This window comes from Populus trichocarpa, chromosome 16 (genome assembly GCF_000002775.5).
Source record: "Populus trichocarpa isolate Nisqually-1 chromosome 16, P.trichocarpa_v4.1, whole genome shotgun sequence".
NCBI classification, from domain to species: domain Eukaryota; kingdom Viridiplantae; phylum Streptophyta; class Magnoliopsida; order Malpighiales; family Salicaceae; genus Populus; species Populus trichocarpa.
In genome coordinates, this window is record NC_037300.2 from 614,280 (window position 1) to 637,170 (window position 22,891).

The 22,891-nt window shown below is 36.0% G+C and overlaps 2 protein-coding genes and 1 long non-coding RNA gene across 5 annotated transcripts in view; all 3 read right to left on the reverse strand.

Annotated features, from left to right (window-relative positions):
• Window positions 1-22,088, reverse strand: part of LOC18110639 (probable LRR receptor-like serine/threonine-protein kinase At1g53430) — a 49,665-nt gene extending 27,577 nt beyond the window's left edge. The window contains exons 1-3 of the mRNA XM_052447898.1: window positions 21,957-22,088; window positions 21,768-21,831; window positions 21,611-21,682 (exon numbers count right to left, since the gene is read on the reverse strand). Coding sequence (XP_052303858.1) covers window positions 21,611-21,682; window positions 21,768-21,831; window positions 21,957-21,990 — 170 coding nt within the window. The 5' untranslated portion in view covers window positions 21,991-22,088. The remainder of the gene's footprint in view (window positions 1-21,610; window positions 21,683-21,767; window positions 21,832-21,956) is intronic.
• LOC127904427 (uncharacterized) lies at window positions 570-10,814 on the reverse strand. The gene is made up of 2 exons (XR_008057594.1): window positions 10,066-10,814; window positions 570-1,031 (listed from the first exon to the last, which is right to left on the reverse strand). It is a non-coding gene; the product is annotated as an uncharacterized LOC127904427 (long non-coding RNA).
• Window positions 10,940-15,338, reverse strand: LOC18110642 (probable LRR receptor-like serine/threonine-protein kinase At1g53440). Of its 3 annotated transcripts, none has more exons than XM_052447899.1 (11): window positions 15,270-15,338; window positions 14,961-15,173; window positions 14,824-14,870; window positions 14,382-14,752; window positions 14,102-14,312; window positions 13,869-14,000; window positions 13,674-13,789; window positions 13,373-13,586; window positions 12,894-13,128; window positions 12,663-12,750; window positions 10,940-11,383 (listed from the first exon to the last, which is right to left on the reverse strand). In XM_052447899.1, exons 2-11 carry the CDS (start codon window positions 15,041-15,043, stop codon window positions 11,120-11,122), a joined length of 1,761 nt encoding a protein of 586 aa, XP_052303859.1. In that variant the 5' UTR covers window positions 15,044-15,173; window positions 15,270-15,338; the 3' UTR covers window positions 10,940-11,119. The 3 variants fall into 3 exon arrangements, with proteins under 3 accessions (XP_052303859.1, XP_024443671.1, XP_052303860.1); XM_024587903.2 differs by having other exon boundaries at window positions 12,663-12,813; XM_052447900.1 differs by lacking the exons at window positions 14,824-14,870; window positions 15,270-15,338 and having other exon boundaries at window positions 12,663-12,813; window positions 14,961-15,012.
• Window positions 22,089-22,891: the final 803 nt, after the last annotated feature.

Sequence of the window (22,891 nt, forward strand, 5' to 3'; positions counted from 1 at the left end):
ATACATTTGTATCGTTTTTAGCATTTTTAGCATCATCTCAAAAAGAATTGAAATTTTCAAAGACATTTGGAACGCGTTCAACTTTTCACGCGTCATTTTTAAAATCATTGATTTTCCGCATTGAGTCGATGTTGATATTTGCTCGCTTTCAAAAATACAAAAAATAAGAAAAATAAAAATTTACAAAAAAAGAGGAAAAGAGAAGGAAAGGAAAAGTTGAGGGACTAGTTTGAAAACCTAGCAAAACTTTTCCTATAAATACCAAGCTACACTCATTTTTTAAAGGGGGGGCAATTTTGAAAAAAAAGGGGGAAACAAAACAAACCCTAAACCTAAATCCATCACTACCCAAACAGCCGCCCCCCACCCATCTCAGCCGACCCAGCTTCTTCCCCTCAACAGCCAACAGACCATCACACAGCCCCCTCCCTTGCCTCTGATCTGCTCAAGCCGTTGCTCCCTCCCTTGAAAACAAAACTCTGTCCCAAAACAGCCGCTTCCCCACTCAGCCTGCACACCGTTCCCCATCTTCTTTTCCTTTTCCAGCCAACAACACAGAGCCAAGGACCCCCCTTTGCCGTTTCAGCTCCATCAGACCTCTCCTCTCTCAGACCGACCGTCATCGTCCCCCACAGGAGCTGTAGATCTGTCCTTTCCTCTCCTGTTCAACCGCAGTAATCATCCCACAGCTTCTCCATCCAAAGCTTCCCCCTCAGCAGCCTCTTCTTTGGTGGTTTCTTCAACAGTAACGGCCAAAGAACAACCAAGACCGGTCATCTCTTTCAACCGATCGGTTGCAGATCCACCCTCCGTCAGCCGCAGCAGCGCCCACAGAGCCGTCCCCATCATCACCAGAACCACAGACCGGCCTCCCCCGTTGATATCTCCGCCTCAACACCGTAAGCCACCTCTCCCATCTCCATAGCAGCTCCAGCGGCCGCGGGCGACAACAGATCTCTTCTCCATCGCCGCCGGCCAGACCCGACAAAAGCCTAGCAGCCGGCGGCCCTCTTGGTCATACAGCCGACCACCTGAAACAGAGAAGGAGAAACAAAAAGGAAAAGAACTGATCTGTAGAGGAGCCGATCCGAAACGGAGAAAGAGACGCAGATCTGAAACAAAGGAAAGAAAAACTAAAATCGACTGCCTGTTGCGTTTTTTTGGGTATTTTGCAGGTCACACCGGCGAGGACGGGAAGAGGGGAGGAAGCTGTGGCTGACCCCTGTTTTTTTTCAGCGTTTTGTGCGGCGGCGCGTGGAGGAGACGCGCCGCCACAGTTCCTACTGTCCTTTGGCTTCACATAACTGGTCCCAGCACTGCTATGATTTTTTGAATGGCTTGTTTTGTAATTTTAGAATTGTTTAATGTAATACTTGTTTAGTTTTGAGTTTTTTTTTGTAATTTGTATTTTTGTAAACATAAAAAAAAAAGATAAGGAAAAGAAAAGAAAAGAAAAGAAAAATAGTGAAAGTGTATGTGTGTGTTTGTATGTTTTTTATCTATGAATGTGTTTTTTTATTTATGATAAAATTGCAAAGATTAAAGAAGAATTTAATATTTTGATTGGATCACGGTCAAGAATTATTAACTTATACGTAAGTTGTATTTCTAATATCCGATGAAAAAACAATTATTAAAACTTCTTTAAACACATCAAATTCGCGAAGCAGCTTACCTCAGGTAGGGTGCGTTAGGGGTGCTAATACCTTCCCTAACCACAACCAGTCTCTTACCCGCGAATCTCTGATAAGACCAGTACATCCGGTTTCCTAGTAGCCTTCAATAAATTACTAGGTGGCGACTCCAACGAACCAATCCAATTCAAATCAAAACGACAATGAAAAGATCGTCAGCCGATGCCGCGCGGATTTTTTTGACGTGCGACAAAATGGCGACTCCACTGGGGAAGGTACTGTTTCTGACAATATTGGACTAAGCTTTGTGTATTTGATGTGTGTTAGTTTTTGCATTTTTGTCTTGTTTTATTTTTATTTTATCCATGCATTTTTAGAATTGTTTCATGCATCTCCTGTATTTATTTTTTAAAGCACACACAAGCTTCTAAGTTAGGTGGTGAATTAGCGATCTGCCCTATGACTATTGGTCAGGGTTCAGATGCGTGAAAAACCGAACTCATATCTGAGTGCCTGCTTGGTAATGGTGGGTAGACGTACCTTAACTATTCCTTGCAACGCCCCCATACTGTCTTTACGAAGAACGTCACTGGGCAGATATGAGACCCTTTTGAGACCAGGTAGAGAACCTACCCATGTTCACATAGTGAATAGAACCTGTCCTTAGGTTGTATGTGCTATTTTTATTTGCATCAGGGCAAACCCTTCTTGAAGCATCTTGAACTCAAGACTTGTGGGTGACCTAATGGCCGTCACTCAGAAAATTTTCATTGTAGAGTTTGGGCAAGAATCAAGATTCTTGTTTCATCATACAAGAGTTACGACCATATGTCAACCCTTGAAGGGCGAGTTCATCATATAGTTTACATGTTCATACATTTATCATGCATGTACCGGGTTGAAAGATAGATTCTCCCACACAAGCTGTGCTACGCGCGAATGAAGAAAGATGATAGAAGCAAAGAAAGTTGTCGGAGAGAGGCTCATTGTCAAAAGGAAGTTGAGAGCATCAGAGGTGAAGTAGCTAGGCTCAGATCTGCCTGAACAAGTGTAGAGCATCAAATGGAAAGGGAATGTCTGCATAGTCTTCTGTGGGAACACCGCTCGTCCACGTCCCATTGAAGCTGCACCTCTCCTTTTCAGTCATGAACAACGACAACAATGCTTTCAGTCATCAACTAGTGACAACTTTTGTTCTTGGTCAGTTGCCCTGTTAATTGTTCATCGCCTCCACATCTTCTAATGGCACCAAATAAATTTAGCCTTTGGTGCATAGTGCGTTAGTCTTCTTTGAAGTTACCCCACTTTGAGCTCAATTCCAGTTCAGCGGCACGAGATGCTGAATCTTAAAAAAAAAAAAAAAACCATGATTATACACTGAACTTCTATGTGGCAGAGCTCTCTCTGTAAAGATTTGTTTGTGGATCTGCTAGTGGGGAATGCAAGAGGGGATGTAGTAGTTTCATATGCTTTGAAACTTTCTCTCACCAGTGGCACCAGCAAAACATTGTAGTAGTCAGAAGAGTCAGACATGGTCTGAAAATATTAGCAGTCGTCAAACTTCAATGTGGCAGAACTCTCTCTACAAAAATCTATTTATGGCTCTGCAAGTTGGGAATGCAAGAGGGGATGTAGTAGTTTCAGACAATGTGAAAATTTATGCCACCAGTTTCCGCACTGAAACACTGTAGTAGGCAGAAAAGCCAGACCTGAGCTAGAAAACAGGAGCAGATATAGAACTTCACCGTGGCAGAGCTCTCTCCGCAGAAATCTGTTTGTTGCTCTGCAAGGGGAGAATCCAAGAAGGAATGAAGTAGTTTCAGATCACCAATAAGTTTCTCCTACCAGTGTCAACATTAAAACGCGGAAGTGGGGAAAAGAGACAGACCTCGGCTGAAAAATAGGAAGAAGATTGAAACTTCAACAGAGCAGAGCTCCCTCTACAGGTGTCTGTTTGCTGCACTGTCAGTGAGGGATCGAAGAGGAGACAAAAGAGTGTCAAATTCATCAGTTTCTCCAATAAAAACAATGCATCATTTCACACATTGACAGTGATAGCGCTGCATGTTTCTGTGCGCTGCCAAGATTACCTAGCTGTTGGAAGGTTTCCAACAATCCACAAACGACCACAACAACATTGGAAGAATGACATGATGTTGTGAAGATCATCGAAATAATTAAGCTAGCTATGAAGATGAGAAAGATTTAAGGTTCTGTCAAGAATTCCAGAACAATGATGAGAGATGAATCAGGAGATGACTCTGAAGATGAGAAACCATAGTTATGTGGTTTAGTCAAGTCGCACTGTAGCACCAGCTACTCAAGTGTCTTTGCCAAGATTGACATCTTTCCGCCACCCAAGTTGGACTACTAGCATCTGTCAGATTCCAGACTTTTTGCCTGACTCTGTTAAATCCCATGCAACCACCGTTTTCTAGGTGGTATAATCCAGACAAGAGATGTGATGTCATGGTGGGGTCCTCAGCTATTTCAATTGAACAATTGCAAGAATCGAGTCTGGAAATTGGTGAGCAAAAGACGAGAGGAATCTGTTAAGGAGCTTGTCATTGATCATTTTGTCGCCAGAACATCCTCAGAATGACGAGTGATCGAAATTGCTCAGTAAACACAGATATTGCCAGAATAGTTGATCCAAGAAGGGCGTTGAACTGTCAATCATGTTGTTATGGATTTTTTGCCATTCTGCATTTTGTTTTGGGGTCACATCTCATCCTTGAACGAAACATGTCTTTCCTTTGTCTTCCTGTTGTTTTGAAATCAAGAGATGCTTCTTTCAAAGGGTATTTTTTTACAAATATTTTTGATCAAACTCCAACATGCGATAAAGGTTAATCAATCCTGAAGATTAAAAGTGTTTTGATTACAGAAATGACTCGATGATTGTTGAAATGACATGATAACATGAGGTGACCAAACAAATTTTGAGCTCATACCTCCTGAAACTGAACCACGCATCATATAGCTAGTTTTAGCAGTATGCATAATGACATGTAGTGGATTCAATAGTTATGGACTCGAATCATGACTCTTATAAGTCCAAATCATTACACTAGATGAGGTCAAAATTTATCGGTTCTAACCGACCTTGCTTGAAATGAGAAAAGGCCATTTTTGTTATCCTTTCACATTTCTTGAAATATTATCCCTTGCGGTCCCCATTTGAGCCTGATAAAATATTTTCTTTCAAGAAACCCTGACTAGCATCGCACCCCGCACTGGGGGCAAATAAGAAAAGACAAAAGTGAAAGAGAAGGCTTAGAACAAAAGTCCAATGATTGAGAAAGGGCTAGAAGAAGAAAAGCCATAGATTGAGGGTCATCCAAGTAAACTTTGAGGAAGGCTATGTAAAAGCAAAAAAAAAAAAAAAGGTGGAATGGAAGGAGAACGCCTATCAGTTCTAAGATGGGCAAAAGAGGTTTCAATTGAAGAAAGACACAACAAATGCTAAAAGTAAAAAAAAAAATCAAGTTTCATATCTTTTTGTGTGTCTAGGATAAATCCTCTGATGTCTTCAAAAAGATTAGATTGGTTATTCATCAAAGAAAAGTTGGATTTGCATTATGACTTATGCTAAGAGAATTCTGATCTTTGAGATTAACAAGGTCATATGTCACTTTCTCTACAATGACCACAAGAGAAAGAGAGTTGATGAATAGTTGATATTGATCCTAGGTCTTTGAAACCCTTAAACACCTTTTGAGCATGAATTTTCCTTTCTTTCATAAGTCATGAACCATAGCCTGCATTACGTGCTGTAAAAAGCCCTTTTTAATCAAGTAAGCAATCTGAACTGATAAATGGCGCTCTCAAAACTTGAAGAGCTTTTCCATAAGAGTCATAGCTTCATGGATTAAGCTACTGGTTATTATGCATGCTGATAAAATTGGTGTAAAAAAAAAAAACAATCTTTCTTGATGAATCCTCAAGTTTTGACTTGAGTCTTTTGTTTTTTGAAATTCACATAAAGGTCACCTCATCACAAACCATCAAAAGATATACCCCAAAATCAAAGTCTAAAATGGATACAAAGAACCATGAAAAAGTCATTTTAAACTTACAATGGGTCATTTCTGTTTTCAAAATACAAGACAATCAAAGGACTATATTGAATAGTGTGTGTTGGGTCTTTGACCAAAAAGCTTGATTTTCAAAAGATCTTTTCCAAAACTGATATCTCTTTGATTTCATTTCAACAATTAGACTTGAATTGACATGATCTTTGAAATATGAGAGTTGATTCCAGAACAAGAAAGATTGTTAAACAACAAGAACATCGACCGAATTTGCAAAATCCTTGACAAGAATGACATCAACATTTCTCGACACTCCTTGAAAAGTTGACCACCTGGAGGCAATACAGTGGATCATGGGTAGGAAAACAAACAGTATTCATATCAGCTGGGGGCAATGAAAGATGATTAAATGATGAATCAGTGTACTAAAGACAATGGTGTTCAAAGAAAGATAATCAATGAACGAGCACATTCAGATCATATTGGGGGCAATGTTGTTCAAAGATAGTCCATGATCTAGTGAACCCCGTCAACAATCGGGAAAGCAAAGATACACTTGAAGGAAATCTTTATATCGTCATCTTTTGAAACATGGCTATCAACCGATATGGGCATACAGTTGCATTCGAACGAATATGGAAAAGATGTGCACACCACCAAGATTGATTGCGGAACAATGTTGTACTTGAAGGATAATGTCATATTATCATCTCCAACATGGCTATGACTTTTGAACGATGTTATCGCATAGTTGTATTTGAATGAATATTGGAAGGATGCACTCACCAAGACTGACTGTGGGACCATCTTGAAGCTCGAAGGCGCACTTCATCGCATGAATATGGGTGATAAAATGAACATCATTGATGATGCCACTGCATTTCTTTTCACAATCCGATTAGAAGAGCTAAGGGGAATCTATTGAGAATAACACTGAGCATACAACCATGAGCCTTTGTACTGCAAGCTATGAGATGCATGTCTGGATGATTGGATAGTTTCAATGAAGATTGATGATAACATATACTTGAAGAGTATTGTTTCAACTGGGGGCAAGTTCATGACTGATTAACAATCTTGATGGGTGTTGGCATGAGGCACACAACCAATCGAAAGATAATTTTCAGAAGAATCCAGGAGAGAAAATCCTTCATGATGAATCAAGCAACACCGCACTTGGGGGCAGAGTCAAGCTTGATAAACAACAAGAGCAGTAACCGTCAAAGACAGCCCCGGATGTGCACTGCACTTACAACTGAGTGGATGACTAGCACATGAATGAGCCAATGCATCGAAAGAACCAATAAAGCTTTGGAATGCAAACAAAGGCACCCTATGACGATGGATCATCAAAGGGGGGGCCTATATTTCACATCAGGTAAGGATGCATGCATGTCATCTAACCTCAAAGCATTGCACATACTTGTGATTTGTTACAGAAAGATCCTCAATGAAGTCCAGCAAGATTGTGGACAAAGAAAGAATCATTGAGTTGATAATAACAGAGAATCATGGTTGTGACCTTGAAACGGGAAGAAGATGAGATAAACCTTACTGTTAGGAAAATCTCAAAGAAATGAAAAGATCAACCTTGCAATCAGGAAGCATCGAGTTTTCAAATCCTGCGATCAAGAATTATCAAGAAGCACCAAGTTTTCCGGCCCTTCTTCTATCATCCCTTCAGGACTTCGCCAGGTAAGTCCCATTTTTCACACTTGTCACATCACATCTTTCACATGGGTAGGTCACCCATAATAATGAGACCGCTTCATATTTTTCTCATCTTCCACCTGGGTAGGTCACCCATAACAATGAGACCACTTCACATTTTTTCTATCTTCCACCTGGGTAGGTCACCCATTATAACGCGACCACTTCACATTTTTTCTATCTTCCACCTGGGTAGGTCACCCATTATAACGCGACCACTTCACATTTTTTCTATCTTCCACCTGGGTAAGTCACCCATTATAATGAGACCGCACTTCACATTCTTTCCATTTGGGTAGGTCACCCATCATAATGAGACCGTTTTCCATATTATTTTTCTTGGGTAGGTCACCCATACAATGAGACCATCATTTTTCTTGGGTTCGTCACCCATACAATGAGACCATCATTTTTCTTGGGTTCGTCACCCATACAATGAGACCATCATTTTTCTTGGGTTCGTCACCCATTACAATGAGACCATTTGTTCCACATTCTTTGTTTTGGTTTAATGAGGTCGCCAGATGGGATCTCATGTAACTTTGGTTAAAGGGAATCGCCAGATGGGATTTCAGGTTGACCGAGTTACGTAACATCTTTTAGTTTTGGTTTAATGAGGTCGCCAGATGGGATCTCATGTAGCTTTGGTTAAAGGGAATCGCCAGATGGGATTTCAGGTTGACCGAGCTACCACACATTTTTTAGTTCTAGTTGAATGAGGTCGCCAGATGGGATCTCATGTAGCTTTGGTTAAAGGGAATCGCCAGATGGGATTTCAGGTTGACCGAGCTACCATATTTTTTAGTTCCAGTTGAATGAGGTCGCCAGATGGGATCTCATGTAGCTTTGGTTAAAGGGAATCGCCAGATGGGATTTCAGGTTGACCGAGCTACACACATTTTTTTAGTTTTGGTTTAATGAGGTCGCCAGATGGGATCTCATGTTGGTTCTGGTTAAAGGGGATCGCCGGATGGGATCTCAGGTTAGCCCAACCACACACAGGATATTGGTTCTGGTTAAAGGGGATCGCCGGACGGGATCTCAGGTTAGCCCAACCACACACAAGATATTGGTTCTGGTTAAAGGGGATCACCGGACGGGATCTCAGGTTAGCCCAACCACACAAGATATTGGTTCTGGTTAAAGGGGATCGTCGAACGCGATCCCAGGTTAGCCCAACCACACACAGGATAATGGTTCTGGTTAAAGGGGATCGCCCGATGGGATCTTAGGTTAGCCCAACCACACACAAGATTTTGGTTCTGGTTAAAGGGGGTTGTCGGACGGGATCTCAGGTTAGCCCAACCACACACGATATTGGTTCTGGTTAAAGGGGATCGCCGGACGAGATCTCAGGTTAGCCCAACCACGCAGATTTTGGTTTTGGTTCAAGGAGATCGCCTGATGGGATCTCAGGTAAAAAAAAAAAACAAAAAAAAAGAAAGAAACATTTAGAGTTTTTCTTTACAAAGCTTACTATGCGAAACATTGAAGAGTTTTGCTTCGTAAGCATTGTAAAGAGGGGGCACCTGTTGCTACCCAATTTTTGACCTATGTTTTGATAAATTTTCAGAAAAATCCAAAAATAGCGAAAAAAACATTGAAAAATCCAAAAATAGCGAAAAAACATTGAAAATCCCAAAAATACATTTTTTATACATTTGTATCGTTTTTAGCATTTTTAGCATCGTCTCAAAAAGAATTTAAATTTTCAAAGACATTTGGAACGCGTTCAACTTTTCACGCGTCATTTTTAAAATCATTGATTTTCCGCATTGAGTCGATGTTGATATTTGCTCGCTTTCAAAAATACAAAAAATAAGAAAAATCAAAATTTACAAAAAAAGAGGAAAAGAGAAGGAAAGGAAAAGTTGAGGGACTAGTTTGAAAACCTAGCAAAACTTTTCCTATAAATACCAAGCTACACTGATTTTTTAAAGTGGGGGGCAATTTTGAAAAAAAAGGGGGAAACAAAACAAACCCTAAACCTAAATCCATCACTACCCAAACAGCCGCCCCCCACCCATCTCAGCCGACCCAACTTCTTCCCCTCAACAGCCAACAGACCATCACACAGCCCCCTCCCTTGCCTCTGATCTGCTCAAGCCGTTGCTCCCTCCCTTGAAAACAAAACTCTGTCCCAAAACAGCCGCTTCCCCACTCAGCCTGCACACCGTTCCCCATCTTCTTTTCCTTTTCCAGCCAACAACACAGAGCCAAGGACCCCCCTTTGCCGTTTCAGCTCCATCAGACCTCTCCTCTCTCAGACCGACCGTCATCGTCCCCCACAGGAGCTGTAGATCTGTCCTTTCCTCTCCTGTTCAACCGCAGTAATCATCCCACAGCTTCTCCATCCAAAGCTTCCCCCTCAGCAGCCTCTTCTTCGATGGTTTCTTCAACAGTAACGGCCAAAGAACAACCAAGACCGGTCATCTCTTTCAACCGATCGGTTGCAGATCCACCCTCCGTCAGCCGCAGCAGCGCCCACAGAGCCGTCCCCATCATCACCAGAACCATAGACCGGCCTCCCCCGTTGATATCTCCGCCTCAACACCGTCAGCCACCTCTCCCATCTCCATAGCAGCTCCAGCGGCCGCGGGCGACAGCAGATCTCTTCTCCATCGCCGCCGGCCAGACCCGACAAAAGCCTAGCAGCCGGCGGTCCTCTTGGTCATACAGCCGACCACCTGAAACAGAGAAGGAGAAACAAAAAGGAAAAGAACCGATCTGTAGAGGAGCCGATCCGAAACGGAGAAAGAGACGCAGATCTGAAACAAAGGAAAGAAAAACTAAAATCGACTGCCTGTTGCGTTTTTTTGGGTATTTTGCAGGTCACACTGGCGAGGACGGGAAGAGGGGAGGAAGCTGTGGCTGACCCCTGTTTTTTTTCAGCGTTTTGTGCGGCGGCGCGTGGAGGAGACGCGCCGCCACAGTTCCTACTGTCCTTTGGCTTCACATAACTGGTCCCAGCACTGCTATGATTTTTTGAATGGCTTGTTTTGTAATTTTAGAATTGTTTGATGTAATATTTGTTTAGTTTTGAGTTTTTTTTTTGTAATTTGTATTTTTGTAAACATAAAAAAAAAGATAAGGAAAAGAAAAGAAAAGAAAAGAAAAATAGTGAAAGTGTATGTGTGTGTTTGTATGTTTTTTATCTATGAATGTGTTTTTTTATTTATGATAAAATTGCAAAGATTAAAGAAGAATTTAATATTTTGATTGGATCACGGTCAAGAATTATTAACTTATACGTAAGTTGTATTTCTAATATCCGATGAAAAAACAATTATTAAAACTTCTTTAAACACATCAAATTCGCGAAGCAGCTTACCTCAGGTAGGGTGCGTTAGGGGTGCTAATACCTTCCCTAACCACAACCAGTCTCTTACCCGCGAATCTCTGATAAGACCAGTACATCCGGTTTCCTAGTAGCCTTCAATAAATTACTAGGTGGCGACTCCAACAAACCAATCCAATTCAAATCAAAACGACAATGAAAAGATCACCAGCCGATGCCGCGCGGATTTTTTTGACGTGCGACAAAATCTATACATTATCATAAAATCTAATGATAATCTTATTCAATTCACGAAACCAGCAAACACACATTTCTCATGGAGTCTCTTATCACCATAATTCGACCCAACAACACCTATATTACAGAGTATTAATTAAAAGATGAAAAAGAGGCAGAAGGTTTTCATCATCAAACTTCACATAACCAATTGGCTAAGAAATTGGCTATATTTCCAACACCATGGAACACGCACCGCACAATCCTCCAATATTTGCTGATGAAGTATCAGCTTCGGAAATCTCATCGATTCTTTTCTCACCTACAAGTACACTGACGACTTCGGACATTTTAGGCCTGAGAGTAGGAGACAGATTAACACACTTCATTGCTAAGAGCAAAACAGTCAGAGCCTGCTTCCTGTCGTAACTGGATGCTAATTTCTTGTCAACCAAGTCAAGGATTCTTCCCTTATCGTACAAAACACCAGCCTGTAATTGAAAAGCAAGATTAGCTTACCTCCGAGTATTAAGGAAATAATCAAGTAAATATTACTGATGATTTTCTAATCACTTAAAAAAATTAAGGAATTAAATAATCCTATTCAATCAATAAATTATTTCAATCATTCAATTAAAAGAGTTAGATGAACCATATTTTCTATAATTTATTTTATTCTATTTACTTATGTGTTTTATTATATAACTATAGAAACTCCATATGAGTTAAATGTAACACATATATCAAATTATCAAATAATAAATTTTTTTATTCTAAATTTCTTTGTATAAGAGAATGTCAATGCTCTAAATATTAGCTTTTGCTTTTTCGATGGATGATTTTATGTCATCTATCCAATCATTTTAAAACATTTTGTTTTCAATCTCTTCATTATCTACTAAATATTTTATTTACTATTCATTTTCAATGATAAATCAACTCAAGATAGAGAAAAATTTAAAGATAATGAGGATAACTAAATAACATCTAAAGAATTGTTTTTTTTTAAATGGAGGTGCATCAAAACCCAATAAGAGTATTGAGATTCGATATCAAGAGAAAGACATGTAAAAAAGAAGAAGAGAGAGAGACATAGTGTAAGCTGATAAGTTTTTGCACAAGAGATAATACAAAAGAGATACCTATAAAAAAGAAAAATAGATAGTTCTTCCTAACGAAAGAGATGAAAAATAGCTAAGAAGCCATGATAAAAAGAAGATATTATTTTGATGAAGAGTGAGCCAAAATAAAATGAGCAAGCCGAATTTTGATAAGAAATGTTTGGCTAGAAAAATATAACAACAGTCATAAGAGAATAAAAAAGGGGCTAAAAATAGCTATATTTTAAAAAAATACAATTGTTAACAATAAGCATACAATGACAATAAAAATGATTGTATGTCAAACTCAAGAAAAATAAAATTACAATGAATTTGAGGAGGCGTGTTAAGAAGATAATCTAGACAAATATTATTGACTATTTTCTAATCAAGGAAGAAATCAAGGAATTGATCGAACAACTCTAGTCAATCAAAAAATAATTTCAATCATCTAATCAAACATATTTTCTATAATTTATTTTATTCTATTTATTTTTATGACTTGTTATATAATCATATAAATCCTATCTGAGTTGAATGTCACGTATATTTCAAATTATTAAATAATAAAATCCTTTTCTATTGTAAATTTCTTCTGTGAGTTTGTTGTAGAATTCACAAGTCGTTTGATGTTGATAGTAAAAAGGTTTATCCTGCAAGATCCACTTACTTTATCCAGAAGAAACTCAGCTTCTTGGTTTGGTGTGTAATCTGCACTAACTTTCCCGCTAACTATTTCGAGTAGGACAACTCCGAAACTGTAAACATCAGCTTTAACAGTTATTGCTTTTCCCATTGAATACTCAGGTGCCATGTAAACTCTGCAATAAGAGATTATTTATTGGTTAGCTCTTAATTTAAAGAATGAAAGTAGTTGTCAATCCATGATCATAATACTTACCGCGACCCTTTTGCTTTGATGGCCATAAATGGATCTTCCTCATCACAAAGCGTTGCCAATCCAAAGTCAGACAACTTGGCCGTAAGAGAGTTATCAAGCATAATATTACTAGGTTTTATGTTTCCATGAACAATCTTGAACCTTTTCTCTTCATGCAAATACTTCAAACCTTTCGCTATTCCCAGACAGATATCAAATCTAGCTTTCCAATCAAGTTTTGTTGAGGAATTTGGTTCTACAAATCAAGATTATTGATAGTAAGTTATTGATATTTGCAAGCACACTATCCTTGTACTAACAGAAGATATAAATATACAATTAGAAGCTCTCACAAACATTAAGTGAGGGAATTCTATTTACTCCTGTTTTTTAGTTCTCAACAATTATATGAATTTCACAAGGCAATGCATTAGGTGAAAATTAAGATAAAACTTGAGAACCGAAAGAGCAGGATGAAAATTGGGTGATGGCAGTATTACCAAACAACGCATGGTGAAGGGAGCCTTTATGCATGTAGTCATATACTAGCAGATGCAGGTCTTTAATAGAATAGCCATCCAACAATTGAACAAGATTCTCATGATGCAAAGATTTCAGGTTGAAGATTTCCCTTTGTAATTCATCTTTTCCTTGTTGCTTTGATTGAGGAGAAATCTTCTTCACTGCTAATTTTATCTCATTCGGCAAGTCAGCCTGTATACACGTGAAATCAATTTACCACAACTGTGAAAGAAAAAAGTGCATCTTGAGGATCAAATGTTTCAAAAAAGAAAATCTGACCTTGTATACTATTCCAAAGCGTCCCCTGCCAATCTCCATTTTGAGGTTAAAATTTCGAGTAGCATCGATTATTTGTTTGAGGGTGAAAGATTTTCCTTGGACCTCAATAGTTATTTCTATTTGAAGAAAACATTAAAGTAAGAATTCTTAATGTAGTGTGATGCATAATGATTTTAGATTAGCATGGAGAGGTACCATCCAACTCGCTTTTCCGCAGCCAGCCCATTTTCCACATGAAAGCCAACAGAAGTAGAGGAGCAAATACTGAACCTGCAGTAATCCCTGCAATTTGTGAAGGAGATAGTTTCTTGCCGCCAACTTTGAAGTCTGGATACAAATAGTGGAAGACAACAAGAAGAAATTATTTATCCAGATAAAGTGTAATAGAAATCTTTGCTCAAAAACATTAAGAGAATGCAATTCTTTACTTGCAGTTACGGAAATGCCTGCCACAAGGGGTCCATTTAGAGACAGTGCAGCAGGTGCAATGGAAAAACTTGATGATCCTTTGCTAGCCCAGAAAAAATGGATATTCAATAGATGATCATCTCCTACAAATGCTGTGAAATTTTCAGTCCATGTCTTATTGGTGCCGCTGGCCTTTTCTTTTATGTTGAAGTCTTTTAGTTCTCTCTTCCCCTGTATCAAACAATGGATGTTGAACAATGGAAATTTTTTAAAGAAGCTGCAGAAAAATATAGCGGTTACCTGTATATATACATCAAAAACACGTTTCCCTAAATTCGAGTAATCTTTATCACTTTGGTAAACAGTTTCAGCGAAGTAAAGCTTCACAGTGTAATTTCCTTTAAATAAACAGAAGCCGTAATATGTCAGAGAAAGAGGGCAGAGGCGACTTGAATTGTATAACTGTGTCCCAGCAGAATCACAATCTCCACATTCCACGTTTTTTATGTAATCACTGGAATCATAAGTTTCCGAACCAAAGTCTCCAGAACATGAATAAGCCCAATTTTCTGTTGGGGCTTTATAGTAATTTGATGTTGTACTGTCTGCTTCAAACACTTTCCCATCAACAACTGTCTCTCCTCCTCCACAATTTATATATAAGGAATTGTCTGCAAAAAATGATAATCAGTACAGAAAATCTGTGCTGCGCAAAATTATAGAGCTTCCCAATAGAACTTACACTTTGGTTTTCCCCGACATTTATTTTTCAAATCACGTATAGAATTCCTAGAAATAGCAAACAAAATTGGTAAGAAATAACTCATGATCATTAATTTGTTCTAAATTAATGACACCATATGGAGGATATTATCATACCTGTTCGGTTGACTGCTTGAGCAGGAACAACATGCAAGCAGTTGGTGCACATGATACAAAATGATTAGAAGTTGGGATTTCATAGACAATAATATTCTTGCAAGTGAAACAAAAGGAAGAAGAAAATGAAGTTGCCGTTATTACATGTTCAGCTTTCCTTCTCCTTTCTTCGGACCATCACGTGATATTTCAAAATCATTATATGACAAGTCCCTGCAACATTATTGTTTACATATCAAGATTTTATTGAGGCAATCTAAAAAAGGGAAAACAACCCATCTGAGCAAAGAGCACAAAGCCATAACGTACGCCTTGTCCTCAATTTTATGAGGAAGCCAGGGAGGTACTGTGCCACTAAGCATATTTCCTGTGAGAAACCTGAACAAAACAAATCAATATGAAAACCATCACTTGTTTTTTAATAGAGTGGCAAAACGAACTTATTATAAGATGGATTGATCGAGTTCTTTTGCATACATCTTAGTTAAATTCAGCTTTTTCATGGAATCTGGTATTCCACCAGTTAAGCTGTTAAAGCTCAAGTCTCTGCAGGATCAAAAAAATGAAAGCAATTAATCGTTATCTTTAATAATTTCATAAACAAAATAATGGAAAGTTTAGTTTGATTTGATTTGTTTTTAGTTTTGAGGTTAAAATATTCAAGCTCGCTATTGACATTTTTTTTTTTTGACAACTTGATATTTTCACTTAAAGTGGAAAATTCTAAAATGAGAACGAAGTGTATGGGAAAGGTTCTTCTTTTACTGGATCACACCACATATGAGAGTAGTTTTATATATACAAGTTTTTTACAACAGGATTATTCAATTAACTCTAATTAATTAAGTTGATAATCAAAAGGGCCATCGGATCATCCTTTTAAAAGCTTTTTAATCTTCAATGATAATGAAGTGGTACTATTAATCAAATCAAGTCTTAGACGAACTATTTTCAACAGCATACAATTTGTTTACTCTAAAAATTGGCTCTTTAAGGTTTCAAGATATTCCTTTTGTGTTCTAGCTAGGGGAAAATATTAAAAATTAGATTTTTAAAGATTAATAATATAGACCCTAATTTTCTAATCATTAAAAAGATTGATTCTGTAAACATATAATCAAAATCATCAAAACTTCTAATGAATAATGCATGGCCTAAAGGCCCTAAACAAATTAAATAGCCATGACAGAAGTACAAATCCTTTACAAAAGAGGAAATGAAACTTACAGGTATGTTAACCATGACCAATTACCAATGTACGGGGGGATTTCACCACTTATTGAGCAATTCCTTATCACCCTACACAAACCATTGAAGAAGTTGGTGTTTGGATTTATCCAATGCATACATATCTTTAAGAGTCACGTACATAAATATTGAGAATATCATGATTCTGTTATGCCTACATCCAGGATAAATTTACTATAGTCGTGTGTGTGTGTATATTGTCAAACCCGAATCCCAGATACAACTAGTCTTCACAGCATGTAATAGCTCATAAAAAAAAACTCAAGATCATATAAAGAAAAATAGCTCGAAAAAAATATTTATGTAAAAGATCGGTCATAATCCAAATTAATTCTACAACAATAACGCTCCTAGACAAATATAATTCTACGTGCATGGTTTTTATTATTCAATTTGAATTCATGCATATCTCAAAACATTTTGGCTTTGCCAATTTGAAATTATAACGAAGTTAATGCATTTGAGTATACAAATTGCGCAAACTACATAGCATCATTGCACATATCCCTTTGCTTACCTCGACTAAAATAGTTTGCCGGACTAAGGAAGTTTCAAGCATTCTTTTTCTTTCTTTTTCTTAATTACAAATTTCAAGTTAGTTATTATGTGATTTTGGAGTATGAGCTTTAGAGAAAAGCAAAGGAAGGAAAAACTCACAGGTATTCTATTTCCGTCATGTTTGCATATTTTGGGAAAGGGAAACCGGAGCTTCTTACATCACTAACAAACCTGGAAGAAAGACCATCCAGAATAAAATGCATTTCTTTCAACCCGGTGAAAATTATAGAACACTTACAAGTATTGGAGATTTGACATGTTAAAAAGAAGTTCAAGGGGAAGCTCTCCTTCAAAATCATTTCCGGAGAGGGACCTGTGATCAGTACACAAAAACACAAATTATTGAATGATATTCATCAATCCTCGACAGTTTCTCTGCTCAAATGGTAGACATTCAGCATTGAGAAATCACATCAATCAACTAATATTGCTTACATTCAAATGTGTATAATTACAGAAAGTACAAGTAATTTCTTACAGGTAATAGAGTTCAGTCCAATTCGCAATGAACCTTGGTATTTGACCAGTCAAACGGTTCCCAGCTACGCTACTGCAGCCATAGTTAGTTGCTTTTCCTTGGAACAATAATTAAACAGATTGTTGGTTGAAAGAATATGATGAGTTGCACTTACAACCACTGCAATTTCGAAGTAAAGTTGGCATAATTTCCGGGCAGTTCTCCACTCAAATTGTTGGAGCTCAACCCTCTACAACAACAAATCAAAAGGATTGTAATCCATCATTTTTCTGTTTTATTTCTCCTATTACAATCTTCCTTTGTTTTACAAGGTGGTATGATATTATTATTCTTCTTTTTGAAACTTACAAATAACGAAGAGAACTCAATCTTCCAAGTTCTGGTGGAAGCTGACCAATGAGTTCATTGAAGCCCAAGTCCCTAATTAAATAACAGATAAGAACCAAACCAAACTCAATAAGTTAAAAGGAAATTCAAGGAGAATGAAAGAGTGAGTGAGTGAGTTTCTATGCATCTGTAGGAGATTAGAGAGATTGCCCAATTCTTTAGGGATAAGAGCACAGAACTTGCATCAGCGATGGAAAAAAAAATTAATTAACATTATATGATACTAAAAAGCTTGTGATTGCATGATACTTACATAACAAGGAGGGACAACAAATTCCCCAAAGATGGAGGTATGGAGCCATTGAGGAAGTTACCGGAGAGAGCGCTATGCATATGTATTACCATATTAGTTCATTATTACTCGAAAGAAAAAAATTCTCATTCTAAAATTTTAACTATTGGGTTTTTAGAACCAATAATTAAAATTTTAAAAAGACACTAAGAACTGAAATTAGTTATTAAATATGATCCAAAAGCTAAGCAGCTCTTAGCTCGTAACCATGTAGACAGCCCAACAAGCATCAACACAGTTAAGTAATTAGCCAAACAAAGCTTTTATCCTAATTAAATAAGTGAAAAGAACCAAACAGAACTCAGAAGTTAATTTTTATGACCATTAACACCTTGTCATGAACATTTATAAGTATGAACACCCCAAACAGCTTGCCTTTATTTTCATTTCCAACAAAGCTAATTTTACTTGAAAATGTTTCACCAAAAATACTATTAAAAAATCTTAATTATTACAACTAAAAGTTTAATCTATCAATTGTTTATTCTGCAACTTCTTGTTATAATGAAGCAAGTTTGAGTTCTTAACTCAAATTTTAACCATTATAATATAATTATGCAGTCCTAACCACTTTATTCTCCAAATGAAAATGAAATGTTAACCACTGGCTTTTTGGAACTTATCGATGGAATCTAAGTATTTAATGGAATATAATTTAAAAGAAGTGATTTTAGGGGAAAAATGTTAGATTTGTAAAAAATATATATATATATTCCGACAATGCATGCTGAGACTATATTTTCACTGAAGTTATTAATTGTATGCTTTTTTTCTTACCATTATATATTATTTTTTAAAAGAACAGCAATGGTATAAAATCAACCCCAAATATCCATGTTCTCCTATAATTCATATAAAAATGAATGTTCTTCGATACCCAAGTAGAACTTTTTGGTTAGTGCCAATTTTTTTTTAGGAAAATCTTGATTATGGATAGTTTGCTTTTAACTATATTAGAAATAATAGATTTAGTCTTAATTAAAGCATGAAATGCAAATACTTGATTAGGAAAAACATAATAATCTAAAAAATTGGCCATGGGATGTTTCTGAAAAAAATTAAATATTAATAAAAAATATATAAATACCCACAAGAATAAAAGCACAAAACTTGTATTAGCAATGGAAAAAAAAATTAATTCACATTATATGATATTGAAAAGATTGTGATTGGATAATACTTACAAGTAGTGGAGAGACAACAAATTCTTCAAAGATGAAGGTATGGAGCCATTGAGGAAGTTATGGGAGAGATCACTATGCATATGTATTACCATATAAGTTAATTATTACTCGAAAGATTATATATATATATATATATATATATATATATATATATATATTCTGACAATGCATGCTGAGACTATAGTTGTTATTATATAATTGTATGCTTTTTTTTTCTTACCATTATATATTATTTTAAAAAAAACAACAATGGTATAAAATCAACCCCAAATATCCAAGATATTCTCCTATAATTAATATAAAAATGGATGTTCTTCGATACCCAAGTCGAACTTTTTGGTTAGTGCCAATTTTTTTTTAAGAAAATCTTGATTATAGATAGTTTGCTTTTAATTATATTAGAAATAATAGATTTAGTCTTAATTACAGCATGAAATGTAAATACTTGATTAGAAAAAACATAATAATCTTTAAAAATTGGACATGGGATGTTTCTGAAAAAACAGTCAAAATTAATAAAACACCCACAAGAATAATAGCACAAAACTTGTATCAGCAATGGAAAAGGAATTTAATTCACATTATATGATACTGAAAAGACTGTGATTCATGATACTTACAGATATTTGAGGGATAACAAATTCCCCAAAGATAAAGGTATGGAGCCATTAAGGAAGTTTTCGGAGAGATCGCTATGCATATGAGAAGTGGAAAGCCATTCACAGTAAATTAATGGAAATATAACAAAAGATTACAAACATGAAATGTTGAAAATCAATACAGATTTCTTTACTATTTTATTTTATTTTTTACTATTTCAAACAGACATCTAAATTATATTTGTAATATATCTTTCCTCTTTAATGAAACAGTAGAAAAAACTTATACTCTTATTTAATTCAACATATCTACATATATCAATATTAAATGTTAAATATTAAAAGACTATTAAATTATTTGAGATAATTGTATTCTTAAAATTAACATTGATTTTCCTATATTCGTGAATACTTGTCAATTTACAGAATATAAATTTTAAAATTCTTTATAGAATAAGTTTGTCATATTTTATGTTAAAAAATACTATCCATAATTCAGCCATCATATATATATATATATATATATATATCGGGGTCGGATGAATTCAATAATAGAGGTTTATTGGCATAAATTAATTAAAAATCTTTATTTTAAATAAATCCTTTAATGGCATAAAGTAAAGCTAAAAGTGGGGGTGACTACAATTTTTTTTTCTTAGATAACAATATTATCCCAAAGGTCTCTGATCATTCACAATTGTAATTAAATAATGGTAAGAACGTATTTAACGAACATTGGCAACAAAATAAACTGCAGTAGTAGTATATGATCATGGTACTGGATCAATTCAGGATAAAAAGATTTTTTGTCGGGTCTTATTCTTTTGTCTATCACGTAATAAAATCAATTAATAAAAGACTTGATTTTTCATGTTTCTACAGTTTAATTTAATTTGATGGCATCATTTCTCCAAGAATAGGATTTATTTTTAATCATGTCTTGAATTTTTTTGTCGTTTATACAAAATCAACCCAAGGATTGGACGACTTTAACCCAAGGATGTTGCATTAACAATAGGCGAGTATTGATTAATGCACAGTATGCCTATTTAATTTCTATAAACATACATTAATTTTTAAAATAAATAACACTATTGCTGTTAACATTAAAATATGATGCATAGAATAATTGTTATGTGTTTTTCTAGTTAAGATTTTCTAGTAGCTATGTGCATGATATGTTTATATTAAAATATAATAAATAGAAAATAATTTTTACTTTTTTCTATTATATAATCATATCTTTATCTAGAATCTTTCAAAGACTAATCAAATGAGCAATCCTTATTATCAGTACTCAAGACTAATTAACACTAGCTTAATTAGTGAAATTATTTACTCTCTGATACTCCTTTCATTATAGAATTCTCTAACCATTAAATTATTTACCCGAACTTTTAAATCGATTCTTTTATTCACGAGCTAAAAACCTTTTTTAAAACATCTCGCCAGGGCCAGACTTCTAGCTAGACAATAGCTTCCTCATATGTCATGTACTTCTAAACTTAAATATGTGTTCCTGCAATAAAACTAGTTTAAGATACACTTAACACGTATATTTAGGCTCTAATTAGAAGAATTTAAATTCTAAAAGTCAAATTGCAATATTTAAAAAATTAATTTGATCATATCACGGGTTGTTTGTGGAAGAATAAAGATTAAATTGAAGTTTTTCAAATTATAAATTAAAAACTCTAATTTGTAGGGTTTAGCCTAAACAGCGTGTCATTGAACTACTATGCATTTTTTTTTTAATAATTTTTGTTGATTGAATAGAAACTTTTAAATAAATAAATATAGTGGCAGAAACTATATTCTTCAATAATATAATTGATCGAGTAGGCACTTTTTATTGCCCGAACTGCTGTAGTAGTAGTAAATGATCATGGTACTGGATCACTTACAGACGGGTGAGTGAACGCAAGTTCCCCAAGGTGAGAGGGATGCTACCATGAAGTTGATTCTTGGACAAATCACTGTTATGGTAAAAGGATAGTTATCAATGAATTGAAGTCAGCATAATTACTTCGAATTATTATCATCATGTCATATGATACTCACATTGCTTTTAGGTGAACGAGACTAGCCAAGGCTTCAGCATTTATTTGTCCAGTTAAGTCCTGGTCTGGGAGCGTTCTACCACCCATAAATGGCGTTAACATAGAAACCATAGCAACCAGTGAGTTTTAAAGAGGATTTATTGCCTTCCAAAAATAAAAGAAAATTGGATGAAGTTGTTGAGGAACTTACAGGCGGGTGACATGACAAACTGTTCTGTTCTCATAAGTGCAATCGCATTTGATGTATTCAAAATTAGAGGAACAAGCCGAGCGTGCGATATTTGGATGAAAACCCCACTCTAACTTTTTCAACAAGTCTTCCAAAGCCCTTGCTGCCAAACGTTTTCAACAATAAAACATCATTTTTTAGCAAAATTCAAACAGGTAGTATGCATTAATTAATAGGCTGTTATTAAAAATCTCATTAATGATGTAAATTGAACTAATGCAAATTGAACTGTCAACAACAAGCATGAAATCGCGTGTACCTTCATCTTCAGGCAATTAAGGCATGTCATATAAATTTGTTGCTTTACAGGCTACATAGCCAAATTGACAAAGAAGAAGAACGGCAAGAGAGGAAACAAGCTTAGGAAAGAGCTTAAGATAAAGCTTAGCCATTACTACTTTAGCTTGCAATGCGACATGCATGAAATCTACACAAAAAAAGCCCTCTTTGTTTATAACTTATTATTAATTGGGTCATCTGAAAGAGAGGAGGATCTGCTTGGATAGGGAGAAGATATTGAAGGAAAAGCTTAAAGTTAACAGATAAACAAATTTTCTTCCTTCTTTTGTATATAGTAGGAAAAGGATATATATGTAGATGGAAAAGTATATCGTGCATGTGTACCTTCGCCATCAGGCAACCGGCTGCTGTTAGAGAAACCTGTTGGTTGACAGGCTACATAGCCAAATTGACAAAGAAGAAGAAGAACGGCAAGAGAGGAAACAAGCTTAAGAAAGAGCTTAAGATAAAGCTTAGCCATTACTTTAGCTTGCTTGCAATGCGCTTCCCTTGAGACGACATACATTCTCTATAAAGATATTGTTTTACCGTTCAAACAGTCATTAACTCTGAGTCAATTACCTCACATTACCATATTGTCCCTGTCCAAATATCAA

Coding starts and splice junctions, on each gene's coding strand:
- LOC18110642 (XM_024587903.2), bottom strand. CDS start 15,043: ATGAAATCCCAACTTCTAATCATTTTGTATCATGTGCACCAACTGCTT. Junction 14,001..14,101: donor AGGCATTTCCGTAACTGCAA/GTAAAGAATTGC, acceptor ATTTGTATCCAG/ACTTCAAAGTTGGCGGCAAG. Junction 13,587..13,673: donor GCTTTGGAATAGTATACAAG/GTCAGATTTTCT, acceptor ACGTGTATACAG/GCTGACTTGCCGAATGAGAT.